General features: G+C 46.4%; 1 protein-coding gene across 8 annotated transcripts in view; it reads left to right on the forward strand.

Moving 5' to 3' along the window:
• The window catches only part of LOC129380931 (uncharacterized), a 128,499-nt gene extending 105,984 nt beyond the window's left edge, over positions 1–22,515 (forward strand). For 4 of the 8 annotated variants that reach the window (XR_008609153.2, XR_008609151.2, XR_008609152.2 and 1 more), the window contains one exon: positions 10,200–10,368. Coding sequence is in view for 5 of the 8 variants with exons in the window: in XM_055063237.1 (XP_054919212.1) it covers positions 10,200–10,265 (66 nt within the window). In the remaining 3 variants the exon portion in view is untranslated. Of the gene's footprint in view, positions 1–10,199; positions 10,369–22,193 lie in introns of those variants that run through there. The other 4 variants (XM_055063235.2, XM_055063232.2, XM_055063234.2 and 1 more) reach the window with 1 other exon arrangement.
• Positions 22,516–27,759: the final 5,244 nt, after the last annotated feature.

Raw genomic sequence — 27,759 nt, forward strand, 5'->3', positions numbered from 1 at the left:
TGTGCTAAACAGCTTCGCTGGTCAACCACTTTCACAGAGTGGAATGGCTCGTGGTTTTTTTCATTTGAGCAACATAGGGGCTTAGAAAGACGATGGCTTACAACCCGCAGTCCAACGTATTTATGGAACTATTAAGCAAGATCGTCGCAAACATGATCTCTGTGTACATCGACATCCAGCACAAAACAAGGATGGCGTCTTGCCTTACGTGACTTTTGCGTAAGACCACCGCAGATGAAACAACGCGCTTCACAATATTTCGTTTCCTTTACGACCATGAAGTTCAGTCGATGCTGGACGCTATGCTTCCATGTCAAGATGCTGACCACCTAACTATTCGCGCCGACGAATTAGCTCAGCAAGCTGAGGAAGGTTGCTGAGGAAGCAGCATGCAGATGCACGACGTTATAATGTCCACGTCAGACAAGTGTGGACGTGTATCCCTGTTTACCGCCATGGCGTTTGTGAAAAGTTGCTGAGGTGGTACTTTGGTTCATACAAAGTGCTGCGCCGCATTAGTGTCGTGAACTATCAAGTGGTCCCGAACAGTGCGGCACCTAGAACCTAGCCATGACCTAGTTCACGTCGTGCGTATGAAACCACATTTTGCGTGTTCGGGATTTTCTTTCAGATTATTCATCTTTATGTTTGTGCGTCTTTCGCACTAATATGGTTACGTCTATGTTTATTGAGACTGCACATCACGTTCGCCACACTTATGACTTTACTATAGGTGTCGCTGTGGTCCATGCGCGAACTACTCCTTGAGCAACGAGCCGATGCTCATTCGGACGAAGAGGGATTATGCCACCTACAGTAGTGGGCACAGTGCAAGAGAAGAGAGAGGTGAGGACATGAAAGACATGCACGCGCTAGTCACTCAACTCGATAGCCAGGCCCCACCGAAGTGTTTTAAGGCGAAGCTCTCAGATCTCTTTGTTTCATAGTCGCATTGTGAGGTACAGAAAATCGGAGCGCTCGTGCCACTACTTGCGCCTTCGTCATCGTTTCTTCCACATCTTTGCTACATGGATGCCGCTAATGATGTACAGAAAATCGGAGCGCTCGTACCATTGCTCACACGCTTGTCGTCCTCTTCTTCAACATTGCTTCTCCCTGGACATCGGTGCCACACCGATGCAGCTAATGGCGCAAAAAGGCACAGGTAATTCATGTAGAGTTAATAAAGGCACTCGAACCGACGACCTTTGGTGGGAGTCAAACCGACGACCTTCGGTGTCAATTAGGGCAAATTTGATTATGGCATAGTTAATTAGGGTAGCCTTAATTAGGGCACTTGAACCCCCGACCTTTGGGGGGAGAAAACAGGTAATAAGTAACAGTGGATTTGAATGCAAATGTCAAGCAATTTAATGGATGTCTCTTGAGCACACAGGTTTTCACATTCACCTTCTTTGGCGTATGCTAAAGTGATAGCAAAGCGCGAGAAAGCGCGAGCAAGTATACAAGGCGTGCGATCGCGCCTTGCATACGTCGCCGCAGGAGCTGAAAGCTTCATTCCACATCGCTATAGATGATGAGGCCCTAGTTGCGGGCGGGGAAGACCGTCAAAGTGCGCCACGGTGAAGGAGGCTAGAGCAGCTCGAAATACCGCTCGTCGTAACCACCGTCGGGAGGAAGCGCCTATGTATCAAGCGCCAGCAGCGGCCCGACGAGAGCAACTTGCGGCCCTAATGCGACGCAGGCGTTCTGGGAATGCAGAATTAGTGGAGATGGAGAGAGAGGCCACCGCCGCACGTGCAAGACAGGCCGCCGCCTTGAGAGGTGAAGGTGCCGAATGTTGAACTGTTGATAACCAGAAAGTTAAACAGACATTTCAACAAAACGTCACCAGAAAGTTCAACAGAAAGTTCAAGAGCACATCAACACAAGGTCCGACTAGGCTTTCACCTTCACATTCTTAGTAAGTTCTAAGCACCCCCGTAATTTTTCAGCAGCCAGCTACTCTCAATAAGCTCCGCCAGTTCCTTTTCAATATAAGTGACAATAGAAACTTACCCATCGGGTTAACTAAGGCGCTTTTAGAATTAATAGGTGACGACAGAGATTTAGAGCGAATAAGGGAATATAACATTCCTTAAGATCTAAAAATCGGGAAGAAGAGAGCAATAGGTTCTTGACACATTTATCATCTTGTATCTTCAATAGTTAGCGTCTACATCTAAATAAAAGGAGTGGTTTGGGTTATCGTCCCCATGTCCCCACTTTTTATATTTTGATGTAGACATTTTGCATGAACTATTAGATATATATACAAATACGGGCCGGTTTCACTGATGTACATCAGTTGTGCTCGGTGGTTGGGTCTGCGGAGGCAAGAATCATAGTCCGATGGTTCGATGGAGAGTGTTGATCTCGTAGGGACGAAACGTTCAGCACTGTCCAATGAAACCGCAGTTGTCACGTGGCACACACAATTGGCACTTATGGTTGGATGCCCATTGTTGCGGCGCTAGGTTATGTGTCGAACCCGGCTCCATATGGCGGCGTGGCCGAGGCTTTGAGTTGAAGAAATCAGAAGCTTTGAAGATGGGAAAATGAAAGCGAACGTCACTGGCACTTTCATTTACATCGTTGTATGGAGAAAACAGGATAAGGTCAGCAACGAGCATATGGATCAGCCTCGTTTCCATGGCCTACAGCGGCTTCTTTTCTTTCCGCACCGTCATTATAACACCTCTGTTCAAACCCTACCTCCTGCCCAATCACACACAGGTCACAACCCACCAGGACGACAGCCAATCAAGAAGCACAAACATACTATTGCAGACGGAATATCGGACAGGTGGCTCCATCAAGTTCCAGCAGGCGCAAGAGTTGAAAGAGTGTCAGGCTGCGGGAATGGGAGAGATATGTTATTGCAACTGATGTTCTCCGCTGCTACTCAGCATAGGGCAGGCACCAGTTTGGGGTAGCTTTCTTCCGGGAAACATCCATGAGGTCTTCGCGCCGTCTCGGCATCCCCTGGACTGCCAGTTGTCCCCTGTGTGGCGCTTCTTCTCTGACGAGGGGAGCTCGTTATGGGAAAATTAACAGCGCTCAGCATCGCACGGGAACTGTCCTCCGACTACTTTTCCAGCACGGCTCTCGCATGGTTCAGCATCGCACGGGAACTGTCCTCCGACTACTTTTCCAGCATGGCTCTCGCATATTACTCTTGCACTTGACAAACAGCATATTGTCTACTGCAGTCATAGCAGCTTCCCGCCCCGCCAAAGTAGTCATGGAGTGTAGCAGCCAACACGGCTGCATGGGGAGATGGCTTCATTTTCTTGATATAAATGCCACAAACGCGCCGTAAATTGACACATTGTCGGGCATGTTGCCGACGAGGTTCTTGGAGCTGTCTCAAACTCAAACACATGCGCAAGGAAGTACTCAGCCCCCTCTGAACAAACCAGGTCAAAAGAGGGATGATGATAAATTTTTCTTTAGTAGCTGTTTGCTAAATGCACACTCTGAAAACTCTCTGGACTCGCTTATGATGACAAACCAGACGTGCTGTGTTGCGCCTCTGCACACACTATCTACAAAAAATACAACTCAAGTAGCAGTTTTGAGTAATAGAGAAGAGCAACCCCGAGCCACTTAGAAAGAGGCATTAAGTGGGGTTTCCATTCAATTTGCCATTCGTGTACTTTATGTCATAGTGATACTGCTGTAGATAGAAGCTCCACGTAAGGGGACGACTGTTCTTTATGTCGCGATTTGCAGCCAAGCCAGGGGACAATGGTGAATTTGCGCCCCCGAAATAGCATTGCAATTTCTGAATGGCCCACACAATACAAGCACATTCTTTTTCGGACGCGCAACATGCCATCTCGCGAGAGCTCAGTTTTCGGTTCAGGTAGAGTAAGGGATGTTCGTTGCGCTTGTCGTCCCCCTGGTAGAGAACCGCACCTGGTCCTCGATCACTCGCTTCACAATGGACCGTGAATTATTCATCAAAATGGGGAGCTCGCAATACCGGATGGCTAATCAATACCGCTTTCAGGCTTAAGAAGGCAGCTTCCTTCGTTTCATCCCAGACTACATTTGCGTTTCTGTCCAGCGGACAGCATCAGTTCGGCACTTGCCAGAAATGAATAATCCTGGATGCAATGATTATAATACCCATTGGGCCCCCAAAATTCCCGAATGTTCGTCTTAGCTTTCGGTCGAGGATAGTCTGCTACGGCTGATATTTTAACGTCCGGAGGTTTTCTGACACCTTGACCTATGTAATGAGCCCAGGTAGTCCATGGTCGCCCTTGCAAGACAGCACTTCTCGTCTTTACGGTGAGATCATCTTGACGCAAACGGCTTAGCACCGCTGTAAGATGCACCAAATGGTTTGCCCACGACTCAGAAAAGACTGCGACGTAAGCAGGGCACGGAAAATTCTTCACAACCCTTTAGAACCATACATGAGGCGTGAAAAACAAAAGCGAGCGCTTTTAGTCCGAACCTCATCATTGTCGATTGATAGCTGCCTGTTGGTGTGATGGATGAGGCGTATACGCTGGCTCGCTCCGCGAGCAGTACTTGCCGGTACCCTCGAGTAAGGTATAGATAGCGTAGTCACACAGGCTGCTCAAATCACCTGTTCGACCCACTCCTCAATATTTGGAACTGGATACACTTGACCCTTGCTAAGGGCACTTAATTTCCGATAGTCTACTACGGGCGTTCAGTCTTTACCCGGAACTTGGAACAAGATCACAAGTGAAGCGTATTCGCTTTAGAAGGCCTTAATCGCTCATAGTCCGAGCATGCGCTTCACTTCCGTGTGAAGGATTTGTTTCTGCCTAGGAGACAGTTGATAACACCTTGATTGCACTGGCTCCTTGGACGTCAGCTCAATATCGTACTCAGTCAAATCAGTTTTACCCGGTCAGTCAACGAAGCATTCATGAAACGCTGCTATGATTTCGCCGAGATCAGATAACTGGGATTCTATTAGTTCTTGTCTCTGCTCACTCATCTTCAGGAGACCTTGAGGGCAACTTCCCCCTCCACGTAGACAAACCAGGTTGTACTCCGTCTGGCTTGCCGGGTAGGGCTTGGCGGCGCTGGCAATCCAGGCCAGCGCCGCAAAGCCCTTCCTGGCAAGCCAGCTCGACTGCTGCATCCTGTTCAGATATCGCAAGCGCCGTTCGAACAAATTGGCATGGACCTTTTATGTCCGTTTCCACTCTCTACTGCCCGAAATAGATGGATAATCGTTGTCACAGATTACCTTACTCAATACGCCGAAACAGGTGCTATCCAACGTGGAACAGCAGCCGAAGCAGCGCGATTTTTTATCGAAGCCGTCATCCTAAGGCATGGCGCTCCCGCAGTGCTCATAACAGACAGAGGTGCTGCGTTCGCGGCTGCGCTTCGGTATACCGTTTTGCGACTGAGTAGTACCACTCACTCAAAGACCACGGCTTATCATCCCTAAAGCATTGGGCTGACCGAACGCTTGGATAAGTCTCTGGCAGATGATGAGTATGTACATCGACGTCGACCACAAGAAATTGGACGAGATTTCACCATATGGTATACATTTGCGTATAACACGGCTGGCCAAGAGACAACACGCGTGACACCTTTCAACCTCGTTTACGGCCAGGAATCGACAACAATGTTGGACGTAATGCTGCCGTACGAGTGCGGTGACGAGGAGTCTGGTGCCGAGGAGTTTACGCAACGCGCAGAGGAAGCCAGGCGGCTTGCGCGTTTGCGAATCCAAGAACGACAGGAATACGATGCCCGACACTACAATCTTCGGCACAGACCCGTCACGTACAAGGTCGGTGACCAGGTGTGGGTCTGGACTCCTATTCATCGGCGTGGCTGTCTGAGAAGCTCCTGCGAAGATACTTCGGGCCGTACACAGTTCTGCGCCGCATCAGCGATGTGAATCATGAAGTTTTCCCCGACAGTCATAACTGCTCCAAACGCCGGCAGCATCTGCTCGAAGGTGTGCACGTGTTTCGTATGAAGCCATACTTTTCCTAATGTCTAACTTTGCGCCGTCTGTGCACTGCCTTCGGAGGTTGGTGCTCAAAGGAGGGGCAAGTGCCAAAGGAGGGGCAAGTGCCACGTCCTATATGGTCACCGCGGGTATATATCAGGCGACGAAAACGATGCTGAAGAAAGCGCGGGTAGAAAAACAGAAACGAGAACAACATCACGTTGATTGCTCTGATAAAGTGCTTTTATACGTCATGTGCACAGACTTTCCCGTCTCCTACTAGGCTGTGACAATATACTGTGCCGAGGAAAGCATGTCGCCTTGAAGAAAGACAAGTCCACTTGTCCAAACGTTGGCTCCCGCTTTTACCTTGCTCTCGTTTTGCTTAACAGTCTTGGAAGTGATTCACACAGCGTACCTTGGAAGTAATCGACATGGCGACATTCAAATGCATGTTACCTACTTTACCTATTAGCCTAAGACGTTTGAAGGGCCTACGACCTGGCCTAGGCCGCTACTTCGTGCACTTACAAAGAGTGAACCTGAGAAATGTGAAATGTGCTTAAACACTTTGATGCACCTCGTATAAACGTTCATGTTCAGGAGGCCTCACTATACGTGGCCTTTCCATAGCACTGTCACAATACAGATCATTTGCTAGGCGGGTTCTTCTTTTACATACGAAAGTGTAGTTACATCACTCCCTGCTTCGCATGCTACAGTTGCCGCTTCCACGCCATAGCAGCTAACGCAACCGTAACCTTTACCGGGAAATGCTTGCGGCGAACGTTATGCACAAATAATAGTTATTTCTGGGCTATTTGGTTCATCTCATTCCCCGAAGTTAAGGCGCAACCAAGGGCGAAAAAAAAGTAGAGCCTGTACTGTAAAGCCTGTCATAGCGCTTCTTTTCCACTGTTGGTTGCGTCGTTACTTCGGGGAATGCTATGAGCAAAGGCGAGCTTTCTGGTTATTTATTTTGTCTTTCCCCCGCACGGCCGGCACCACCGTGGGGGAAAGGGAAAACTAGGGGCACGAGGTGCGCGCATCCTAAGTGTTTGCCTAGGGACACGGCGGATCCATTGAGAGATATAGCTATACAGCTCCGCCGTAATACCTGCGATTTCTTCTAATTTTGAAATAATCAAACGATCCTTGAAAGATAAATTGCCCGGACATTTCTGGAGATACTGCAAAAACTTTAACTGTCATGAAGCTTTTTGGAGACAATGAACCTGTTTACTTAAAAGATGTTATTTTAAAGCCTGCCGCAGAAACACAACTCGGCGTTTTCTGCTAGAAGAGGGCAACTTTAGCCAAGTTGCACAAGTTAGGTCTATAAAACAACCGCGTAAGGAAACTCTATTATTAAAAAAGATAGGTTACTGTGTGCAATTAATTCTAGTTAGAGCCAATGATTCTCTAACGTTCTCGGTTGTGTAGAACATTGTTGGCTTTGCGCTGCTCCTCGAGGTATCGGAGCTGCTACCAGTGCTTCGTGCTTGATAGGACTACATGACAATGCTTAACCGCGTCCGCCGAAGAAGGTGCGAGATAAAAACAAATATTTTGCGTAATAATGCAGTCTGTTTACTGGTTGATGTAATCGATGGTTTATTCGTCTGTTGAGACATTTGTAGAACTACGTTTGCAGAACGTAGTGCACGACTTCTGCAACGGGCGCTAACGAGAGGGCATGAAAGGAAGACCCTCAAACAGAACTGTTGACTCGCAATGCTTTTGCTATTTATAGCAAAGGGCAAATGAGTAGTGGGAATTAGCAAAAAATAAAAAGTAATGTGTATACAGCAAGCAACAAATGTATCGCAGCGTGTCCAGCGGAAAACATGAGTCAGCAAACGGAAGTTAGCTGTTCAATCTTAAATTTTCCGTCAAAGAGTGCACGCGATAGGCGAGTAAGATAGCTCGCGGCACGTTCTATGTTTTTTTTTTTTTATTTTCAAGAATATGGTTTTGTTATTAAAGGCATGTGAGTAGATTATTTCGAGTGTGAAAAATTGATCTGTCATGAAAGATACCCTAAGAAGACGTGTTGTTGGGCGAGTTGACCTGTTCCCTGTCCTGCCTCTTTCTTGCGCTCTCTCGTTTTACTTCGTAACATGAAGTACACTGTAAAAATGTGGTCGCTTATTGAAATATTCCTTGAACAAGGAAAATAGTTTTTCCTTGTCTAAAGAAAAGAATAATAGCCTGGCTACCACGTTGGTTACAGTGCTTAGCAAAGTGCAAGCACTTATCTTCAGAATATACGCGTGCTCCATCCTGCAAGATAGACGCATTCCGCGGACGAGGCCCGGCAGATGCGCGGCCCGGTGAGCTGCTGTGTTAGCGCACGTAGAATGCGGGCAAACGCAACTCGACGTCTGGCTGCTGGATTCACAGATTTTATTTATTTGTGTTTGTTTATTTATATCTTAGTACCCTAAACGGCCTGTCTGAGTGGGTATTACACAAGGGGGGCCGTGAATTCAGCTTTAAAATTCCAACAATGGCACAACATGCGAAATACAGAGTACAGTCAATGTAATATACATTAGAAAAACATGACGTACTATTGATAACACGTGAAGAGAGAAGACGTGTTAAAAAAATTTTAAGGATACATAAAGACTAATGTTTTTGCAGGCCCCTTTCTGTGGCGATGAAGGGGAAGCTACGGCGGCAGTGCACACTCACGCAAGAGCGTTGCCAAAGAAAGTCCCACATTATCATCCACGTTTAGTTTAGGCAGGAAGGAGACAGAAAAATGAGCCAAAATATAACGTACTTTTCTGGTTTTCTCTTTGACGTTTGGGCAAATGCGAAACTTTCACACGTGAAAGCTATGCTGTTGGATTATCTTCTCCACAAAACCAAAAGCGCTGTCAAACGTTAGCGCAATACATGGCGCATTTAAGCACGCGCTGAAGCTCCGCCCCTTTCCCTTCATTATCTCACAGTCAGGCCATGAGAACACTGCAGACAGCTTCTTATATTTATTAGCTTCATATTCAGCATCCAGTTGATGACGCAAATGATTGCATTTGGCTGTAGTGCATGACACAATGTGAGATACTGCCGTTGGGAAGAAAAGAAACAAGAAAACCACAAACTGGCGTTTCGACTCTTTATGTACTTGTACAAAGCTTCGCTGTGTGTAAATTCCAACTCGTTTGATCTGCTGCATTTTTGTGGCAGCTAGGTATACATGAGGGCTTTGCGACCATGTACTAACCTCACGACCATGTACTAACCTCACCATTTTAACATACACCAGACGACATAGACAGATATGCGTGCGATTGTGTAAATAGCGCTCAGTCGCAGATGACGTCACAATGCATGTTTCCCTTGCTTACGCCTCGTCCGATAGCCAAGTAGAGCTAAAAAAAACGGCATGCCTTGTTTGTACTCGCGTCAAATGCCCGCAGACAAATCATGCCGTCGCCGTCATACGTTCGCCGTCACCGCCGCCTTCGCCGTCTTGCTGCTGACGTCACGCGCATGCTCGCGTCGCGCGCACTTCCCGCCTTGCACCGACACGTTCACTCACCCGATAGCCGCATGCAGAAGCCCAATTGATGGTGTACAGCCCCGTCTACCTGCACAACCTTTATTACAATACAGCGGGAGACCTACCCATTTGTTTTTGTTCAGGAACACCGCGAAAAATATGTTGTGTTCCAACTTCCCTTGACCTTCATTCCGTTAGACTTTGTGCAAATGGTAACTGTAACGCCATGTTATACATAAGCAAGAGGGAGAGCCATATCTCGAAAGTGACGTTGGCGTCGGCAGTTCTACAAGTGCACACGCTTTAAACATTGACAGCTGGCCATCTGGAATTTCACAATGGCAGCAAATATTGCTGGGTCAATATGCAGGAGAGGAACATTAATGTAAAGTAAGCATTTGTATATCCACTTTATTGATGCCTGCCGGGGCTAAGCATAGCGTAAAGGATGTCAGTGGCCGAAAATTGCAGGTTAAAAATTTTTAGAACATTCTAAATGTAGCACGGTGTTATAAAAGCCAAAGCGCAGATTCTTTCTTCAGCTGCGGGAAGTTTTCAGCAGTTGTATTATGACATAATAGCCATACATATTACTTAAGAACTAGGGGAGCAAAAGCCCTCCTGTCACAATGGTTGTTTGTCTCACCTGACATGACCACAAACGTGGCCGAGAACGCTATACTCTAACATGCCGTTTGTGTTAATCTCATTAAAATTTTACAGAAAGGAAAAGGCGGCAAGCAGAAATATGGAAAGTGCTTAAAAGGGAAGTGCCAAGTCTCATCGTGAAAGAAGCGTCCTAAATGAAGGTAGTGCTCTAAAAAGAGCAACTAGAAGAAAAAGAATGTATTTGACGAACCCTGAGATGAAAGTAATAAAAGGAAAACCAATGTTCCTTGTCTCTGCTACTTCTAGTGTTGGTATGATCAGCTACTTGCACAAAACCTTTTCTTGCAGCAATTTCTTTATAATAAAATATTATCCTAAAAAAAATTAAAGAAAATAGCTGGTGTGCTGGCTCTGGAAATGAAATTTCTCTCATCGGAATGTCATATTACAATCCTCATAAAGTGAGAACAAAGTATAGGTACATATTTTGCCGTAGTTTCGGAAGGAGCGTCTGCGCGGTAAACATTGCAGATTACGAAGTAGAGCGAGTGAGGCGGATGTGTTTTCGATGCAGTGCACTGCAAAAATTAAAAACATGCTTGAAAGAAATGATCCATATATCTCGATTTCTGATACAGTAATCGCCAAATCGATGTTTACTTTTTCGTGCGATGCGAAACAGTCTAAAATTTATTAAAACAATTAAAGCACTCGACAAATTGTCAACCAGAAAAAGTTGCAAGGTGACTCATCTCCTAGCTGAAATAGATCAGAGGAACCATCTTCCTCAGCGAGTACAGGGACGAAAACAGGGGCCCAGTAAGTGCACACGGCACTATACCGCGTCACTTCTCGCTTAGGGCCAGTCATAATTCAAAGAAACTAAGGCCGCAAACTGCAGTCGGTAGGAAGCTGGAACCGGTCCTGTAATTTCTGGGCTTCGTCTAGTTAGCACCGTAAAGATTTATCTGGACTGTGAACCACCATACTAGCTCAAACTAAGATCATGATAGCAAGGAGCGTCGGACTAGCATTATTTTTTTACTGCCCTGTCTTCGGGATCGTCCGGAATTTTCAGATTGCACTGCCTTTGGCATAGGATAGTATTTCTTGACAACAGATACTAGGGGAACAGTCCACATTTTTAGACAGCACTATCTTTGAAGGCGGCCTCCTAAATGGTCTAGAAAGGAAGGTACCCATACGAAAAAGTGAGGGTAACTCGCTAAGGAAGACACTGTCTTCAAAAGACAAAAGACGCTTCGGGGACTGCACAACTTGCTTGCTCACAAGTAACAAAGAAATTTAATGGGCTATTAATGAAACTGTGTGGTGCGCGTGCGTAGGTGACAGGGCAGCAGACTGCGACGCGTCTTGTTTACCGCTTTTCACGTCGTCTGAACAATTATATATGCCAACAGTAACCCCGTCGATAATAGTTTCTCATAGGGCAACGCACGCCGAATTTTAGTTTGTGGAATGGTGCATCTGCTCGAGGTGGTCTCAAAATCAACATCATCTAATCATATCTAATCCGCGCATTACATGACCTGCCCAGCGCCATTTTTTTTCTCTTAATGTCTATTAGAATATCGTCTATACCCGTTTGCTCTCTGATCCAAACCACTCTCTGTCTGTCTCTCAACGTTATGCCTAGCAATCGTCCTTCCATCGCTCTTTGCGCGGTCCTTGTTCTCAGGCTTCTTTGTCAGTCTCCAAGTCTCTGCCCCATATGTCATCGCCGGTAAAATGCACTGATTGTATGCTTTCCTTTTCAATAATAATGGTAAGCTCCCTGTCAGAAATCCGGTCACAAAATGCATTGTCAATAAAGGTCCCATTGGAGTCGTCCTGTCACAATGCTGCTTTATGCACAGTGAGAGCTTCCAGATTCGCCGCTGTATACCACGGCACAATCTTTGCACTCAACTTGGTAACGAACAACCGGGTCAGCATTTTTTTAGGGGGACTTTCACGGAGCACCAATTGCTGGAAGTGATATGTGCCAACGAAATGCCAGTGATCAGCGAGCATCGGCCGTGATCTCGCTCACTCACGCCTCGCGTATAGAGGAAAGCCGCGGGCTGGTTATACTTCGGCCCCGCTGGGCCGGTCGTTGCTGAATAACCCCTGGAAGGCGAGTTTTGGTTCCAAGGAACCTGCGCGACCGTGGTCGGTGCCGTGCATCCTAAAATATAGTTTGATGAAGTAAAGCAGATGTGGTTGTTCCCATTTTTTGTCAATTACTAATTTCTAGAAATAAAGAAAATAACTGGACGGGGAAAACGCTTATTTCCATTTATTCATTTTTCGAGTGGAGCATTCGTTAATTTTAAATCTGGCACAGCGCTAGAAGTTGCTCACGGCGTGCGCCCGTTGCCCTTGGGTTCTATTCTGGGGCGGAATGTTATAACGGTTTGGAAAGCTAATGGTTCAATTGGCCTCACGGGATTCGCCAGAACTGTGCTTGCTTCACCGGCTCTCGGAGACCGACGTGCGGCACCGCAAATGACGAACAGGTCACGCATATGTTAATAATTTTCAAAGCGAACCTGTCGTCGGCCAAGAGCGGAACCGGAGAAGACGTAGTCCTCTTTGGGTACGGTTGTTGTGGCTGATTTGCGACACCGGCCGCGCCAACCCGGACACAAGCGGGTGTCGCTCGCCCGTAAGTGGTTGCTTCAGGGTCTTGCTCTTGTCGTTTGCTCGGCGTTGATCTTTGGGCGTCGCCCACTGGGTGAAGTGCAATACGCGTTCGAAGGGATGACACATAATTATTTGCGCCGCCCCTGGCGGCATTCTAAGCGGACCTTTTGCATGCTACGCTACGTACAGAAGGAGTCTCGGGTGCAAGCGTACCAGTGGTCATTCCGCGCAGACGAAGGAATCGCGCGCTGCGGTCCCTCGTGACCGGCTTGCAGGTCTGTAGGAAGCGAAGCATTAATCGGAATGCCAGCTCTCTGTTTCCGTCACTGTCCACGAAGTTGCTCTCGCAATTGCTGTGTTCACCGGTAGAAGGGCTGTGTCACCTTTTCTGTGAACTCCGCTGTCAAAGCCAATGACAAGGATATATCTGCATGGCGACATAGAATTCCCTACTTTATGGCCTGCATCCATAGCTCGCAGATCGCTATCCAGTAGACAAAAAGGTTCAGGCCAGGCAGCTCCAACGTTTTCTTTGTTCGGTTGATAAAAGTGCAGAGTCAGGACGGGAAGATAGGCGATATCTTTTATTTTGCTCCCCCTTTTGCTCTAGTTCTCGAGTGCCGCACTTCGTCCACAGTTTCACAGTACGCCGCACCAGCACCACGCTCTTCGATTGTACTTCGCGCAGGCGATGCTGGGCCCGTATATCGTAATGTTGAAATTCATACTCCATCGCTTCTATCACGCGACGTGCCGTGAGGCAGATAACAGCGATTATTGAAGCGCGGCGGCGAGCGAGTCATGTCGGAACCGATGACTAAGGGCGAAAAAATAATTAAAGTTGATATAGTCCGTTAGTAAAGGTGGCCCTAACAACTAGTTCATGGTTTTATTGCGCTCACTTCTCAGGAAGTCCTGGCTGTTCATTCCTGGTGCGTTCATCGTGCAACCTCCTTGTATGAGACGACCCAGCGCTGCGCTCTGCATTCCAACACATTTACGCTTGCCATACGACCTTTCAGCGGAGAATGAAAAAAGAAAGACATTAATAAATTACTTCAAGCCTTGTGTAAGCACCCGGTACCGCACGTTCATACTTTGAAACTTGCCAGATAATATTTAATTAGCAAACAGACACATTCTGCAGTTCTTCGATCATCTTGTCATGTGATGATGTACTTTCAGAGGCGGCAGCCTCTCTCTTATTGGTCCCGTCCTCCCTTTCTTACACCTCCGGCTTCGGAGTGGCCCATTTAGTGACATAAGCGGTGACGTGAACGGTTCGATTTCCGAACCTTTATAAGATTACACCCCTGCGGACGTAGGCGTGACGCTTGCAAAATGGCGCTGATGGCCCCTATTTGCTTTCGTAACCGAACGCAATCTTGACGTTTTGCCTAAGAAACTGAACTGAAGGCACTGAACCTAACGTTATTAATAAAGCAAAACAGTTTTCCTCCTCAGTAAAAATACCGCAGCAAGCTCAAAGCGTACGATTATTTCGTCGAAAATGCTGCGCGCTTCCGTCGTCTCCGGCGTACAAGCCATCGTCTATTTCATTACCTAGGATACTTGTCCCCGGGATACGGAAATAGTCTTCGTACGTTGGTGCCAACGCACTTGTTTTCTACCGTGAGGCAAAAAGATGGAGGACGCGCGGCACCTTCGGGTGCCAAGTCCTCTTTCCATCTGACAACGGCCCGCTATCGCGTTCGTAGAGAGTTTTAGTACGGCACCATGACGATACTCACGCAAACGTTTCAGGGAACGTAGCAGCGCGTGTCACGTCAGGGCTTTTAGCACTGGGAAATGCCTGCATACGCAAGCGGGCGAACATTGTTAGACGCCGGGCACATCGGACCCCGTTGGGCGCGTCCGCCAGTGCGCAGAACCATCCGCCTAGCTACAGACCCTGTTGTTCTCGCCAACGTAACGTAACGTGTGCGCGCGTTCACGCCAAATCGAACTATATTTAGGTCTTTATAAGACGCTACATTTAATACGGATGCAATACACGAATCATATCACGAAAAATAAAAACTGAGTACTCACATTTTGAGGTTGGCATGGTCAATTGCCACGAACTGCGCCAAAAGGAAGTCGAGCCTTTCGCGCAAACAGCACAAACGGCGCACACTGCACACTTTCACAAAAACAAAGTTCATACTTTTTGGTTATGGATACCCCCGTGCATCATTCTAGAATTCGTTCTGTGCGTTCACTTCACGCAGCAAAGCCAAATTGTAAGCTATTGAAAAGTACAGCCTTCCGCTGGTCGCCTTTGACGCCGCCATATTGCGAAACGTTTTTGCCTCGCGCTCTCCCGAACAAATGAGAACCACTAGAGCAGCACGCAGGGCTCCCCATTTACGCACGCAAGAATCAGATGCGTGCGTACGCGTCGGCCACGTACGCATCACGTACTGTTCGTGTTGCGTTCTGCACATGCGCACTTTGCAGAACGTAGCGATCTTACGTACGCAAGGCCGTTGTGTAGGCAACGTACGCAGTACTAAAACTGTCTAATATACGCGACCTACCAGTAAGCGATGAACACGCGTTCTAGGCCGCGTTATCGCTGTCTTGTGAAACGTAAGACTCCGCTTGCTGAGAAACGGCCGGACATCACCAACATCGTTACGTGCCCCAGAGCTGTCCGCTTGCGCGACGCAAGCGCCGGCGCTGCCATCTCTTGTTCACTTCGCTGCTTACCCGCAACGCGCGAGGAAACTTCAAGGTGCCGCTTGCTTACATTTCTTGTACAGCGAAGCTGTATATGGCTCAGATCCGGGATTCTGGGCGTCTGCGCGAAGTTATTATCATCATCAATGGCTCGGGCGTCGTCGTGTCCTTCGTTAGAGCTCGTCAGGCGAAAACTGTGATTGGTAATTATCCACAATCCTGACTGAGATAAGCATCCCCACGTTTATGCAGTCGTCGGAGCAGTCAAACGGCATAAAACTTGTTTTGGGGTAATTTAGGTGAAGCACGAGTTACTGCCGTTCTTTGGAACCTTGCTCCTCCCATAAAAGCCTGTGTATTGAAAGCAGGCGGGAATTCCGAAACGTTTACCACTCCACGGTAAACTAAAGAATTATCACAAGTAAGTGAAAATAGGCGTCATGTTAGATTCGTCTTTGCGGGCTCTTGCACAACGATTTTTTCGAAGATAATTGAGAGCTACGAGGCATTCGCCAGAAAGTTGGCTTGGCCGCATAGCGTATTCTGCTGATGGACAACGTCACGGAGAAATCTCGAGGTGTGAGCCTTGTACAGTTTCGCTGTAAAGCGACATAATACCCAAAAAAACACAACCAGCTTTACAAGAAAGTGTTTTTATCGGCTTCCGTGAGGAGCAATCGTCAGTCGTGGACACCCAGTGAAGCGCGCTGCAGAACGCAAACGAACAAATCTACTGCTCAAACCGTGCGGTGCGTTGTATTTGGCATTAGACAGCGACAAAGGTTAACGTAAAAGTATTCGTTTCGAGAAATTCGAGCTCGACCTATCCTAATTTGAACTTACGTTTGCTGATACTCCTACCATCTCCCGGTATGGGCGTTCAACCGATTAGGCCACGGCTGCAAGCGAGCGCGCACTGACGCTTCGCGGAGGAGCTAGCCTTTCTAATTGTTTGAAATCCGGCCAGCTTTCGTAGTGCTGCCGTGCTGCCACCAACTTGTGAGATCAACTACTGTAGCGTTCCCAAGCTGCGTTCCTACCCTGCTTTTAACCATACCGGAGCCGAAAGACAGACGGCCTAACGCCCACAGTCTTTCTGGCGGCGTGTGGCGATACGGGTGCTCGAGTGGCCATTACGGTTTCGTGCCTGGTGATGTGCCTGGTGCCAGGCGATTGAGAGGTCCGGGGCGACGTCCGAGAGATAAGAAAAAGGGTCTGTTTACAAATTTACATCACGATGATTTGCATCCACGAGCACCAGTGCGAACACGAGCGCCACTTCGTGAGCACTTCCATTCCCCCTTCCTCTCGTCGAGGGAATTCAATGTCCGTCTCGTCGGCAAATCGGGATGGTCTTCCAGTCTGCAAAATTCCACCCATGGTAAATCTTGCTCCGTCTCTGGTGTCCAAGCTTAAGACCCATCCTCGATGAAATGCAGGTACACTTTGATGGGAAGCCTGCGTCGACGTTGCTCCCAGTCGTCGGCGTAGGCGCTTTGCAGCAGTTCGCATGCTGCATAAGGTCGATGAGCCCTTGCCAGCTTGGGGTCTCAAAATTCTCGTTCATCAGCTCTTTGGCGTTGAAAAGACGATACAGCGTGAATGGCCTTTGGTAGCTGAGAGCTCACCGGTGGTGTGCATCGTTTGTCAAGAATTCTCGAAGGGTATAACATCATTCTTAGCACCAGGTTAGCATTCTCGGCCGAGAAGGCCACTGGGCACTACAGTGCTAAACACGAATAGTAGCATCATCTCCGCCAGAGGAGGAAGACCCCGATGCGTAGGGGCCAGCAGCCACTGAGTGAGGGATCGGCGTTTCAGCAGCGGAATTTCCTTCCATTGTGACGAACCCCTTGTTCGTAGCCCGTGGATTCCCTGGAGCGGCACAGCAGGCCTCGTGGTGCTCTTGCGTTTTTTCTCCTTGGACCGGTCTGGTGAAGCTTTACGTGCAAACCGGTCTCCTAACCTGTCTTCACCTGCTTGATAAGCAGTCACTCCAGAACAGTGCAGACCCATAACCACAAAGCAAGCGAGCATAAGGCGACCCTCCAGCAAGACATAGCATGCTTTTACAAGAAAAACAAGAAAAAAACTCGCTACTGCTTTTCAATTTATTTCGCCCGTACTCGCCCTAAAGCACTACAAACAACAATTTGCGAAAATCTACAAGAAATTACTACCAAAATCAACTAAGAATCAGCTACATTCATGCGATAAAAAAAAAAAGACGTCTGAAATATATACTAACAGAAAAATGGCAAGAAAATCAGAGTAGGCATGGGGCTTTCGCTACACAAGGGGCAACGACTCAGGCCGTCGGCATAACCGTTTAGTTTACCCACGTTATAGCCAAAAGGCTCCATGACCACTGTAAATCGTATTACACGGCACGGATAGGCCGATTTTTTAAAATAGAATATGGATTCTCTCCCGGTATTCCTCTCCCTATCTTCTCACACCTACAAGGAGCACTAGACAAGCTGATCATAAATTCAACTTGCCGAAAACTCATAATGTATACGGTCAACGTTCCCTATCATTTATCGGCGCAGACATCTGAAATTAAATGCACAGCTTCATAAGAACACTTCTAAATGCGGTTCGATCATTAAAACATCACTTTAAATCACTTATATAAGATAACATTCTTTTGCTTTTTAATTTGGGTTGAGATTTATGCTGACTTACGGTTGGATACAAAACTAGCCACGCATAATAAGGATCCAGATGATACTGTCAATCATATTTCATTGAAGAATGCGGGTATAAAGATTTCTTTCCTCTGCAAAAAAGGCGTGTCTCGCGACCTCAACCTCTGTCTTCCCGAGCTGACGATTCGCCACAGAAAAACAAAACAAAGGCGCATTTTTGAACCGCGGAATTCGTGATTGCAATCGAAAATTCTCAAAACAATAAATGTCGTGTATTAAGTTATTCGATCGCTCAATGCTAGCAGCCAGTACCAGAGCCTGCAATGTGAAACGCACTGGGTTCTGTTGACCGCTTCAAGTCTTGAGTAAAACTAATCTACAGAGTGATATTTACCATCCAAAAAAACAAAACACCACACCGCTCCATCTACGTGCAAAAGACTAAATAAATGCTTCTCTAAACACGCTTCGGCACCGAAAATTTTAACGATGGTAACTGATACACGCCCTACACGGTAAGCATTAAATTATCAAACTTATGTCTGTCTCTGCAAACCTCCAATCTCAATGCTTACTTACAAAATCAGCGAGACTACTAGCCATGACCATCGCTAAACTTGCTTCACACTTTCATTGGTGTAATTAGCTCGTACAACAACAGAAATAAACTCTGAACCTAACACAAAGCTTTGAATTAAAAAGCAATCAGTTCTTAATAACTAACAAAAAAACATCACGTTCTACGTACAAACAAGTAACTAATGGGAGTGCAAAATTTTCTTATTACCTCATCTTAATGCGGGCTTGATAGGGTCGCAGTCCGAAAGCCTTTGTGCTTCGCTGAGGACAACAAAGGGCGCGAGACTTACACTGCCTTCTGCAGGCACCCGCCAATTTCTGTGCCTGCAGCACGTTTTCTCGTTCCTGAAGGGGAGGCTGTAAACGTGGGAAACATAGCCATCTTTCCTTTGTCCTCTCTCTCGCGGCTCATTCCACGTCAGTGCCTGTTCGACTGGCCCTGTTCGTACGCGCGTCTCAGCCAGTTTGAACATTTCAGCCACGTCTTTGCTCGCGGAGACTCGCCCTGTTCTGTCGCAATCACCCTTTGGCGACTCCTCCGTTTTCTGAACCGCTACAGTGAACCCTTTGCCGTTGTGTGCGATGGCCTGTTTCTGTGTCCGACGCTCTGCGGCGTGGCGTATTTCTGTAGTATTCTCTGCGCCGAACACCTAGCTCTGTTTATCTCATGGTGCTTTCTGAAAGCACTTTTCTTAGCCACGTGGTCCCCTGTAGTGCACCTGAAACCCCTGAGCACTGGGTTGCTGTTCTACCCGGTGGCCATGGTATTCTGCTCTACTTTTGGCAATTCTGAAAGGTCTCCGCCAGGAACGCCCTCCGGAATTGCCACTGTCTCTGTGTCGGCGACGTCCTCGCTCTTGACATTCGACACTGCCCGACAGTCGCTCCAGTACTGAGACATGAGGACTGTATCCAGCTCCACAATGACCCTATTGCGGTTGTTAGAATGAACTTCGTCCCCACAAGGAGCACTCTCCTAGATGAAGACCGACTCTGCTATGGAGAGTGCGCCTCAATTGCGCACTCTCCATAGCTCGAACCCAGAGCGATCTCCGGCTCCCTGTACTGTCGAGCCAATTTACCTGTGGTAACGCTGAAAACCCCTTGCTTAACCCTCCCCTAGAGTACTGCTAGAATCTCGAATCGTAGCGCCTTACTTTGCTCGGTCGCCGCGCTATCTGGGTTTGCATTAGACGGTACCGGCCTGCAACCAATAGAAAGAGGCATGAGGAAGGTCTCCATTGCCTCGTTAACCATCATATGGCTGCTGGAACCAGCTCCATCCCCGCAAGGAATGCTTTCCGGAATGGCCGCTGTTTGTAGACAGGTGACGACCTTGCTCTCTTTGTGCTCTGCCTCTGAGAGTTTCGCTACGTCGCACTTCCCGTGCTCTCTATTCACTGACATGACCCCAACCGCGTTTTGTCGCTGAGTTGCCTAAAGCGAATGAACACGCTCTTCGTCTCCTTGACCTCCCCGCTCCCTCTCAACCGGAATACCGAAACACAGGAATAACGCTCTCTTAGCTGTATCGTTTTTCCGGAACTTGTCACCAGAAAGACAAGACAAGACGCAGGACACATTAAAGGGAAGCACATCATACAGGTCAAAGGATCAAAATCCACGCTTAAGCTCAACCTCCGCACAAACCATCTCGAAAAGTGCAAGAAAAATTTCTGTTTTCGCCGACTTTGGAACCGCGCAGTCTAGACCATGCTCGCTGCCCCCTGAGAAGCCGTATTTCTCTGCGAACTTTTTCTATCAGGGCTCTGTGCACTTCCTCTTCGCGCTTGCTCTCGAGCACTTCACGTGCGCTAGGCACTTGCGCTCTTCTTTTTCCGCAATGCTCTCCAGACATTTCTCGAGTTCGTCGTCTGCCACGATCGCTTAAATCGCCTCAATTTGATTCGCAATTTAGAGGCCCAACTCGCTTTCCCAGTTTAACAATTCCGGCGTCTTTAGTGCCTTCAAGCTCATGGCTGCCCTTAGCGCTCCTAACTCTTCCGTATACAACAACCTTGTCCTACTCCAAATGTTTCCGTCAACGGTTACACAAAATCACTGCTTCATCTTTCCCCCTAGGACTGCCTCAGGGAACTATTTTAGGACTTTCTTTATTTCTTGCATACATCAACGAAATCGTTAGCATTGATCAGACGGTAAGCTACGCCATATACGCTAAACATACGAGAGTCTTCTTCTCTGGTCGCACCAAAGCAGATTTATCAAATAATGCAAACATTACCCTACATTCAATTCAACGATGGCCCACACAAAACCACCTGAAACTAAATGTCAGTAAAAGTAAAGTAGTAATGTTTCACCCGCGTCACCAAGAGCTTCTCTTGTACCTTCTATTTCTCAATGGCAGATCAGTTGAATACGTTCAGTCCTTCAAAACTCTTGACATTTATTTTCTGTAACTATATTATGGGATGCACACGTTGACTTTTTGGTGCGCAGGATTTCCCGCCCTATTGTTTTTTACAGCGAAATTGAAGCAACGTTCCCTGTATCCGTTATTCTACTACTATTTAACGCATTATTCTCTTCTATTCCTAATTATGGTACTCTTATTTGGATCACAATTGCAAATGTTCATATTATCAAGTTATTGTTATAACAAGAGCAAATAATTAGATTACATTGCAAAATGCCTTATTTGTTGCACACAATTCTAGTTTCTTCGCTTTATGAATTTATGCTTTCTCGCCGTTATAAGATGTTTTCAAAAAGACATGCATTGCAAAGTCTTGCTAATCTCGAAACGAACACAATCACATATGACACTTATAATCCGGAGCTATGGCATGTAAGACGCTGTCGCACAAACTATGGAAAACAAGTGATTCAATACCGCCTACCTTCGCTGTTAAATAACATGAAACAATAAAATTATATGGACCTTGCAAACATACCACTGCAAGAAGTTCATTACATGGTCTTGCAACAAATCTCTTTGTTTTCCTTGACTTCTACTGAACTTTGCAGTTCTTTTCTTTTGTCATTTTCATTGTTGAGCTGTTTCATATGCTAAGATAATATTACAATGTCGCGCTATCTATTTCTTCGAAATTCCCTTTATTCCCCTAAAATTGCTTGTTAGACATAAAAGTTGTCTTTTAGTTCTAGGGTTTAAATTTTCCCGCTATCCTAGCAATCTGTTCCCTAATGTTACTCTTTGGGTGTAACACCCCGGGCAATAAGGATGCTCAAAGACCATGCCTAATCGAAACAAAGGAAGGATTGCTAATTTGCTATGGTTGTCTCTAGCATACTGAAAAGATTTTGCGCCAAAAAACAGCACACACAAGAAAGACGTGTTGACGTTCTTGTGTGTGTTGTTTTTTGGCGCAAGATCTTTTCAGTATGCAAGATCACCAACTAGCCCAGCAGTTAACCCTTCTAAAGTATATTGTCTCTATTGGTTGCCAGTCTGGCAAATGGCCCGCAGTGATTTCGGGCCCCTTTGTGTCTGTGCGACCAAAGGGAGAACCCTTTCCGCGAATTGTCCAACTGTAGGAGAGAACGCTTTCCGCATACCATACAGGACCCGCGGGTGGGCGCCAGAGGAGGCAAGCCCGTGCAAAAGTCACCTGGGAGAAAGGATCAGCCGCCCATCCTCGACCAGACTCCGTGGGCTGCTGCCAGAGGAGGCAAGCACGTGCAGACGTCACCTGGGAGAAAGGATAAGCCGCCCATCCCCGACCAGACTCAGTGCATGTCTCGTGACGTTGACGTGAGCAAGATCCCGTCTACGATTTTACTGGGCCTATTTAAGGGGCCCCGCAATGCACTTTTTGAATGAATTCATTCTCTTCTTCTGTTCCTTTACCAACCATTGAATAAACAATGCAAGTTTTGCACTAGAAGTCGTCTCGTTCCTGCCTGGTCGTCATGGTCTACCACATGCCTGCAGCCGGCCGACAACGCCACGCTACCCAAATGTAACGCCGGTCGAAGTTCGATAAACAGGCGTCGCAACAACTGGTCGGCAGCGATGGGATACACTACCCTGGAGACCCCACCTTTGGTCGACATCTGAGAGATCGTCTCCTGTTCGTCCTGGTGACAACGTTCGCAAGGAAGGTGTCAAGATTCCTGACTGCATATGGTGAATGCACGGCTTTTCTTCACTATAATATCACTTGGCTTTACGTATTTTTGGGGAAGTACAGAGCAGTGATTTTTTTTAACCGTGGATGGAAGTTTTGAGTACGTCGAGTTTGCTATAGCGCGAAGAGTTAGGAGCTCTAAGGCCAGCCAGGAACTTGAAGGCACTAAAGAAGCCGGAATTGTTTAGCTTGGCCAGAGAGTTGGGCCTCCAAATTGCCGAATCAAAGAGAAAGCTGGAGATCATTGAGGCGATCGAAGCGATCGGGGCAGACGAAGAACTAAAGGAATGCCTAGAGAGCATTGCGGATAAGGAAGGAAAGGAAGAGTGTAAGCGCCTCGAAGAAGATTCGAACCCATTAGTCTCTACATACTGTGTGTGGTGTCGTAAGTACGATGATATTAAAGTGTTGGAACTACCCCTTATATTGTAGTGATTAAGCTTTTAGAGAAGATCTTGATTACTAAGGGTGTCGAAAGCTTTTGTGAAGTCTAGGTACACTCTTAGAACTAAGTTATGATTTTTGAAATTTTCGAGTTTAAAGTGTTTCTGTGTAAGAAGGGCAGCTCTGTTGATATAGTTTTCTGGAAACCATATTGGGCTGGGTTGTGAATTTTGTAACGGTCAACGTAGGATGTGAAACGTTTAAGTATAATTTTCTCCAGTCATATTGAAAGCTGCCAGGATAGAAATAGGACGGTAACTGGTAAAATCGGTTCTGTCACCTTTCTGAAATATTGCGGTGATTTTCGCATATTGCATTTTACGTGCAAGGCCTCCTCTTGCAAGATATGCATTAATGATATGAACTAAACAGTGCACGACAATGTCAATAACATATTTAACTGGTGTTATTTGAATAACCGAAGCGTCGATAGACTTGGTGTTATTTAGTTTCATAAAAGTCGATACTACTTCACTTTCACTAAAGGGAATAAGCAAATGGCGGGCTCATTATGAAAGTTTATTGCCGGCATGTTGCTATTCATAGACAAGGGGGTGAAAAAGACAAAATTATTGTTCAGTGCATTAGGGAGTTCGATAACTTTTAAATCCGCCCCATCCTTCAATTTAGTAAGTGGGTCAGGCATATGACCAATTACCGATTTTCATTTTTTACGGAGTTCTTCAGGTCTTCCTGGACACAAGCTGAATAGCTGACTGTAATAGTGTTTTTTTGCTAAACGAATGTTCTTATTGACCTAGTTTATAAATGCTTTAAAGGGTTTGAGTGCGTCGGCAGATCTTACTTGGACAAATGCTCTGTAAAGCTGGTCACGATTTCTTTTTATTTTGCTGAGGAGTTCATAATTTACGCACTGTTTTCTACATTTCCTGCACTTACTAGAGATTTTGTAAGGAAAACAATCGTCATAAATCCGCGTAGATCTATGTAGAAAATTTTCACAACCTGGGTCAGGTTCGTTTTCGTTTAAAACTCCCTACCAGTTTACAATAAACAAAAGTCCCGAAATTTTCAACGCGTAGCAGGATTTATATCTCGGTGCAAGTAAGATTGCTTGTTTTCAAGGTGTTAACTTGGGACACTCACATGAAAATGAACAAGTGATCACTTTTCACAAAATTGATTACGCCTGTATTTATGCGATATCTATCATAGTTAGTTATGAACAGATCGAATATAGCAGCTATGTTTTATGCTACCCTTGCCGTTACATTTATTACATTGTGGCTTATGGGAGCGCTTAATGATGTTTCAAAGTCAAGCTTCATAACACTAGTAGTACATAGATTAATGTTCAGATACCCTCATATGATAACGGTACACTAATGGTCGTCCACGAATTGCAGGAATGCATCCGAAAAAGAAAAAAAAATAGCTCGGAAACGTTACCGCCAAGTGGGCGGTAACAAATACAATAAACAAATGAACGACATTTTAGGGTAATCACTTTGTAACAAGCATGTCACGCCCCTCAGGCATAATCTTTGTTGGCCCACTTTAGCGGGCGTGACATGCTTGTTACACTCTAGGATGGCTTGGCCCTCGTGTTCAGTGTCGAACGCTTCCACCAGTATCTGTGGGGCTGGAAGTTCGAGGCAGTCACGGATCACAAGCCACTGTTGGGGCTGCTGTGGTCTGACAAGGCAGTTCCGGTGCAGCCATCACCTCGAGTGGTTCGCTGGACCTTTAGGCTGGCAGCTTACAGTTACCAGCTGGTTTACCGTCCGGGAAAGGACCTGGGACCTGCTGATGCCCTGAGCTGCCTGCCTCTGCCAGAGGTGTCTGATGCTGTTCCAGAACCTGCTGAAGAGTTTATGCTGGAGCATGCGTACCCGGAGCTGCTCTCCAGATCTGCAGTATCGCAAGCGACCAGCCGGGAACGAGTCATCATCATCATTTATTGTCCCTTAAGGACGCCTTTCTGGGTACTACATAAGCGGGGCGGGGGGGGGGGGGGGCAAAAGCATCAAGAAACAATATGGTCATCATTATGCAATGATGATGATGATGTGTGGGCTTTTATGGCGCAAGGGCCACTCATGGCCAAAGAGCGCCAAGCAATGTTTTAATGGAGTCAGTGATGCAAATAATGATCCATGGCGTCGTGGTTGGCTATAACAATGGAACCTGGCTGTATAGGGGCCTAAAAACAATCGTAAAATAAATATATATCTATTAAAATTGTCTCAATGACTTTTCACATGTACTATGAATTTAAAAGATATGTTCTGATGAAATGAGGGAATAAAATATGTATATGTCAATAGCACTATTGCCTCAAGAGGCCCTTAAGTGCAAGGGCCTCCAGGCACGTGCTCTACAAAATGCTACTATCGCAGCAGCAACGTCTGGTAAGATGCTGTGCTACGAATCTCTTCGGCCTATAACTTGTAATGAATTAACATCTTGCAGAAAGTTAAAAACTGACTTTCTGTGAAAAAATGGGTCAGCACCAAGCAACATTGCAGGATGAAAAGGAATGTTCCGTCGGTAGGCTAGAGGGAAGTGTTTTTTCCTTTCAGTTTCCATTTCTCTACACTCCAGCAAGACATGGAGCACGGTTAGTGTTTCGCCACATCTACAGCATATGGGAGGTTCGCTACCGGTCAAGAGATATGAGTGCGTGCCATATGTATGGCCTATCCGAAGGCGGCAGAAAATGACCTCAATTCGCCTTATTTTCGTTATCGGTGGCAAATTTCCTAATTGTGGCTCGATCAAATGGAGTTTATTCGAGGTTTCGGTGTCCCACTTGTGTTGCCAATGCCTTCGAAGTTTTTTGCTGAGAAATGGCTTTAAGTCTGAGGCAGGGATACCTACGGAACAGCTGCCAGCTTTCGTTGCAATGGATGTGGCAATTTCATCTGCAAGCATGTTGCCCTTAATGCCTCTGTGCCCAGGTACCCAACATACTATGACGTGCTGATTAGATGTATATGCTGTGCACAGGAGCGAATATAGCTCATTGAGTACAGGATTGTTGCGTTTCTGGAGCGACATTAGGCATTTTACGACATTAAGGGAGTCTGTGAATATAATAGCCTTTTGCAATTTCATTTTCTTGATATGTTTAACAGCTGTCAGTACAGCATATGCCTCAGCAGTGAATATGCTTGTTTCTGGGTGCAGGACGTTAGAGTCTGAAAATGATGGACCAACGGCTGCATACGAAACTCGGGCATGCGACTTTGAGGCATCTGTGTAAAATTCCTGGCAAGAGTACTTCGACTGAAGTTCAGGAAAGTGCATTTCAATGTGTACCTGGGGAGCGTTCTTCGTTATTTCAATGAACGAAGTATCACACTCAGTGAACTGCCATTGCCACGGCGGACATAGCATGACAGGAGCCTTAAGGGGATTTTCAAAAAGTGGAACATCCATTTCTTGACTGAGTTTCCGTACACGCAGTGAGAAGGGTTCTCTAACTGCCGGTCGATTATTATTTAAAGTTGCAGATGTCATGTTTACACTTGGGTAAGAGGGATGTTCACGGTTTGCATTTACCTTCAGAAAATACACAAAACTTGAGTACGGCCTCTGAAGATGAAGCGACCACTCATTAGCTTCAACGTAAGGACTCTCCACAGGACTTGTCCTGAAGGCACCGGTCGCCAGGCGGATACCTTGGTGATGGACAGGATGCAGCATCCTCAATGCACTAGGGCTAGCCGAATGATAAACTATTGCCCCATAATCTAAGCGTGTTCGAATGAGGCTCTTGTAAAGGTTCATGATGCATTTCTTATCACTACCCCACGTTGTGTGCGACAAAATTTTTAGAATGTTCATGGTTTTTAGGCATTTGTTTCTGAGGTACTTCCGGTGTGAAATAAAGGTTAATTTCGTGTCTAAAATAACGCCTAAAAATTTGTGTTCTGTGCTCACAGGTATATGCTGTCCCTGAAGTTCAACTTCAGGATTTACTATGAGACCTCTTTTTTGAGTGAAAAGAAGACAGGTACTCTTCCTGACATTGAGCGTAAAGCCATTTTCATCAGCCCACTTAGACACCTTGTTTAAACAAAGTTGTACTTGTCGCTCGCAGATAGCGAGATTACATGACTTAAATCCAATTTGAACGTCATCAACATATACTGAATAAAGTATACTAGGAGGTATTGATGAGCGCAAGGAATTCATTTTTATGATAAATAGTGGGCAGCTAAGCACGCCACCCTGCGGTACCCCAGTTTCCTGTAGAAATGGTCTCGAGAGAACATTACCAATTCTGACACGGAATGTGCGATTTGATAAATAGTTTTCGATTACATTAAGCATTTTTCCGCGGATGCCCAATTCTGATAAGTCACGTAGAATTCCATACCGCCACGTGGTGTCGTAAGCCTTTTCCATGTCTAAGACTACAGAAAGAAAGAACTGTTTGTGTATGAAAGCGTCGCGAATATAAGCTTCGATGCGAACGAGGTGGTCTGTAGTCGATCGGCCTTCTCTAAAACCACACTGATATGGGTCAAGGAGCTTGTTTGATTCAAGGAAGTGTAAGAGCCTGCCATTAATCATTCTGTCAAAGAGCTT

Source organism: Dermacentor andersoni, chromosome 1 (assembly GCF_023375885.2).
Source record: "Dermacentor andersoni chromosome 1, qqDerAnde1_hic_scaffold, whole genome shotgun sequence".
Taxonomy (NCBI): Eukaryota; Metazoa; Arthropoda; class Arachnida; order Ixodida; family Ixodidae; genus Dermacentor; species Dermacentor andersoni.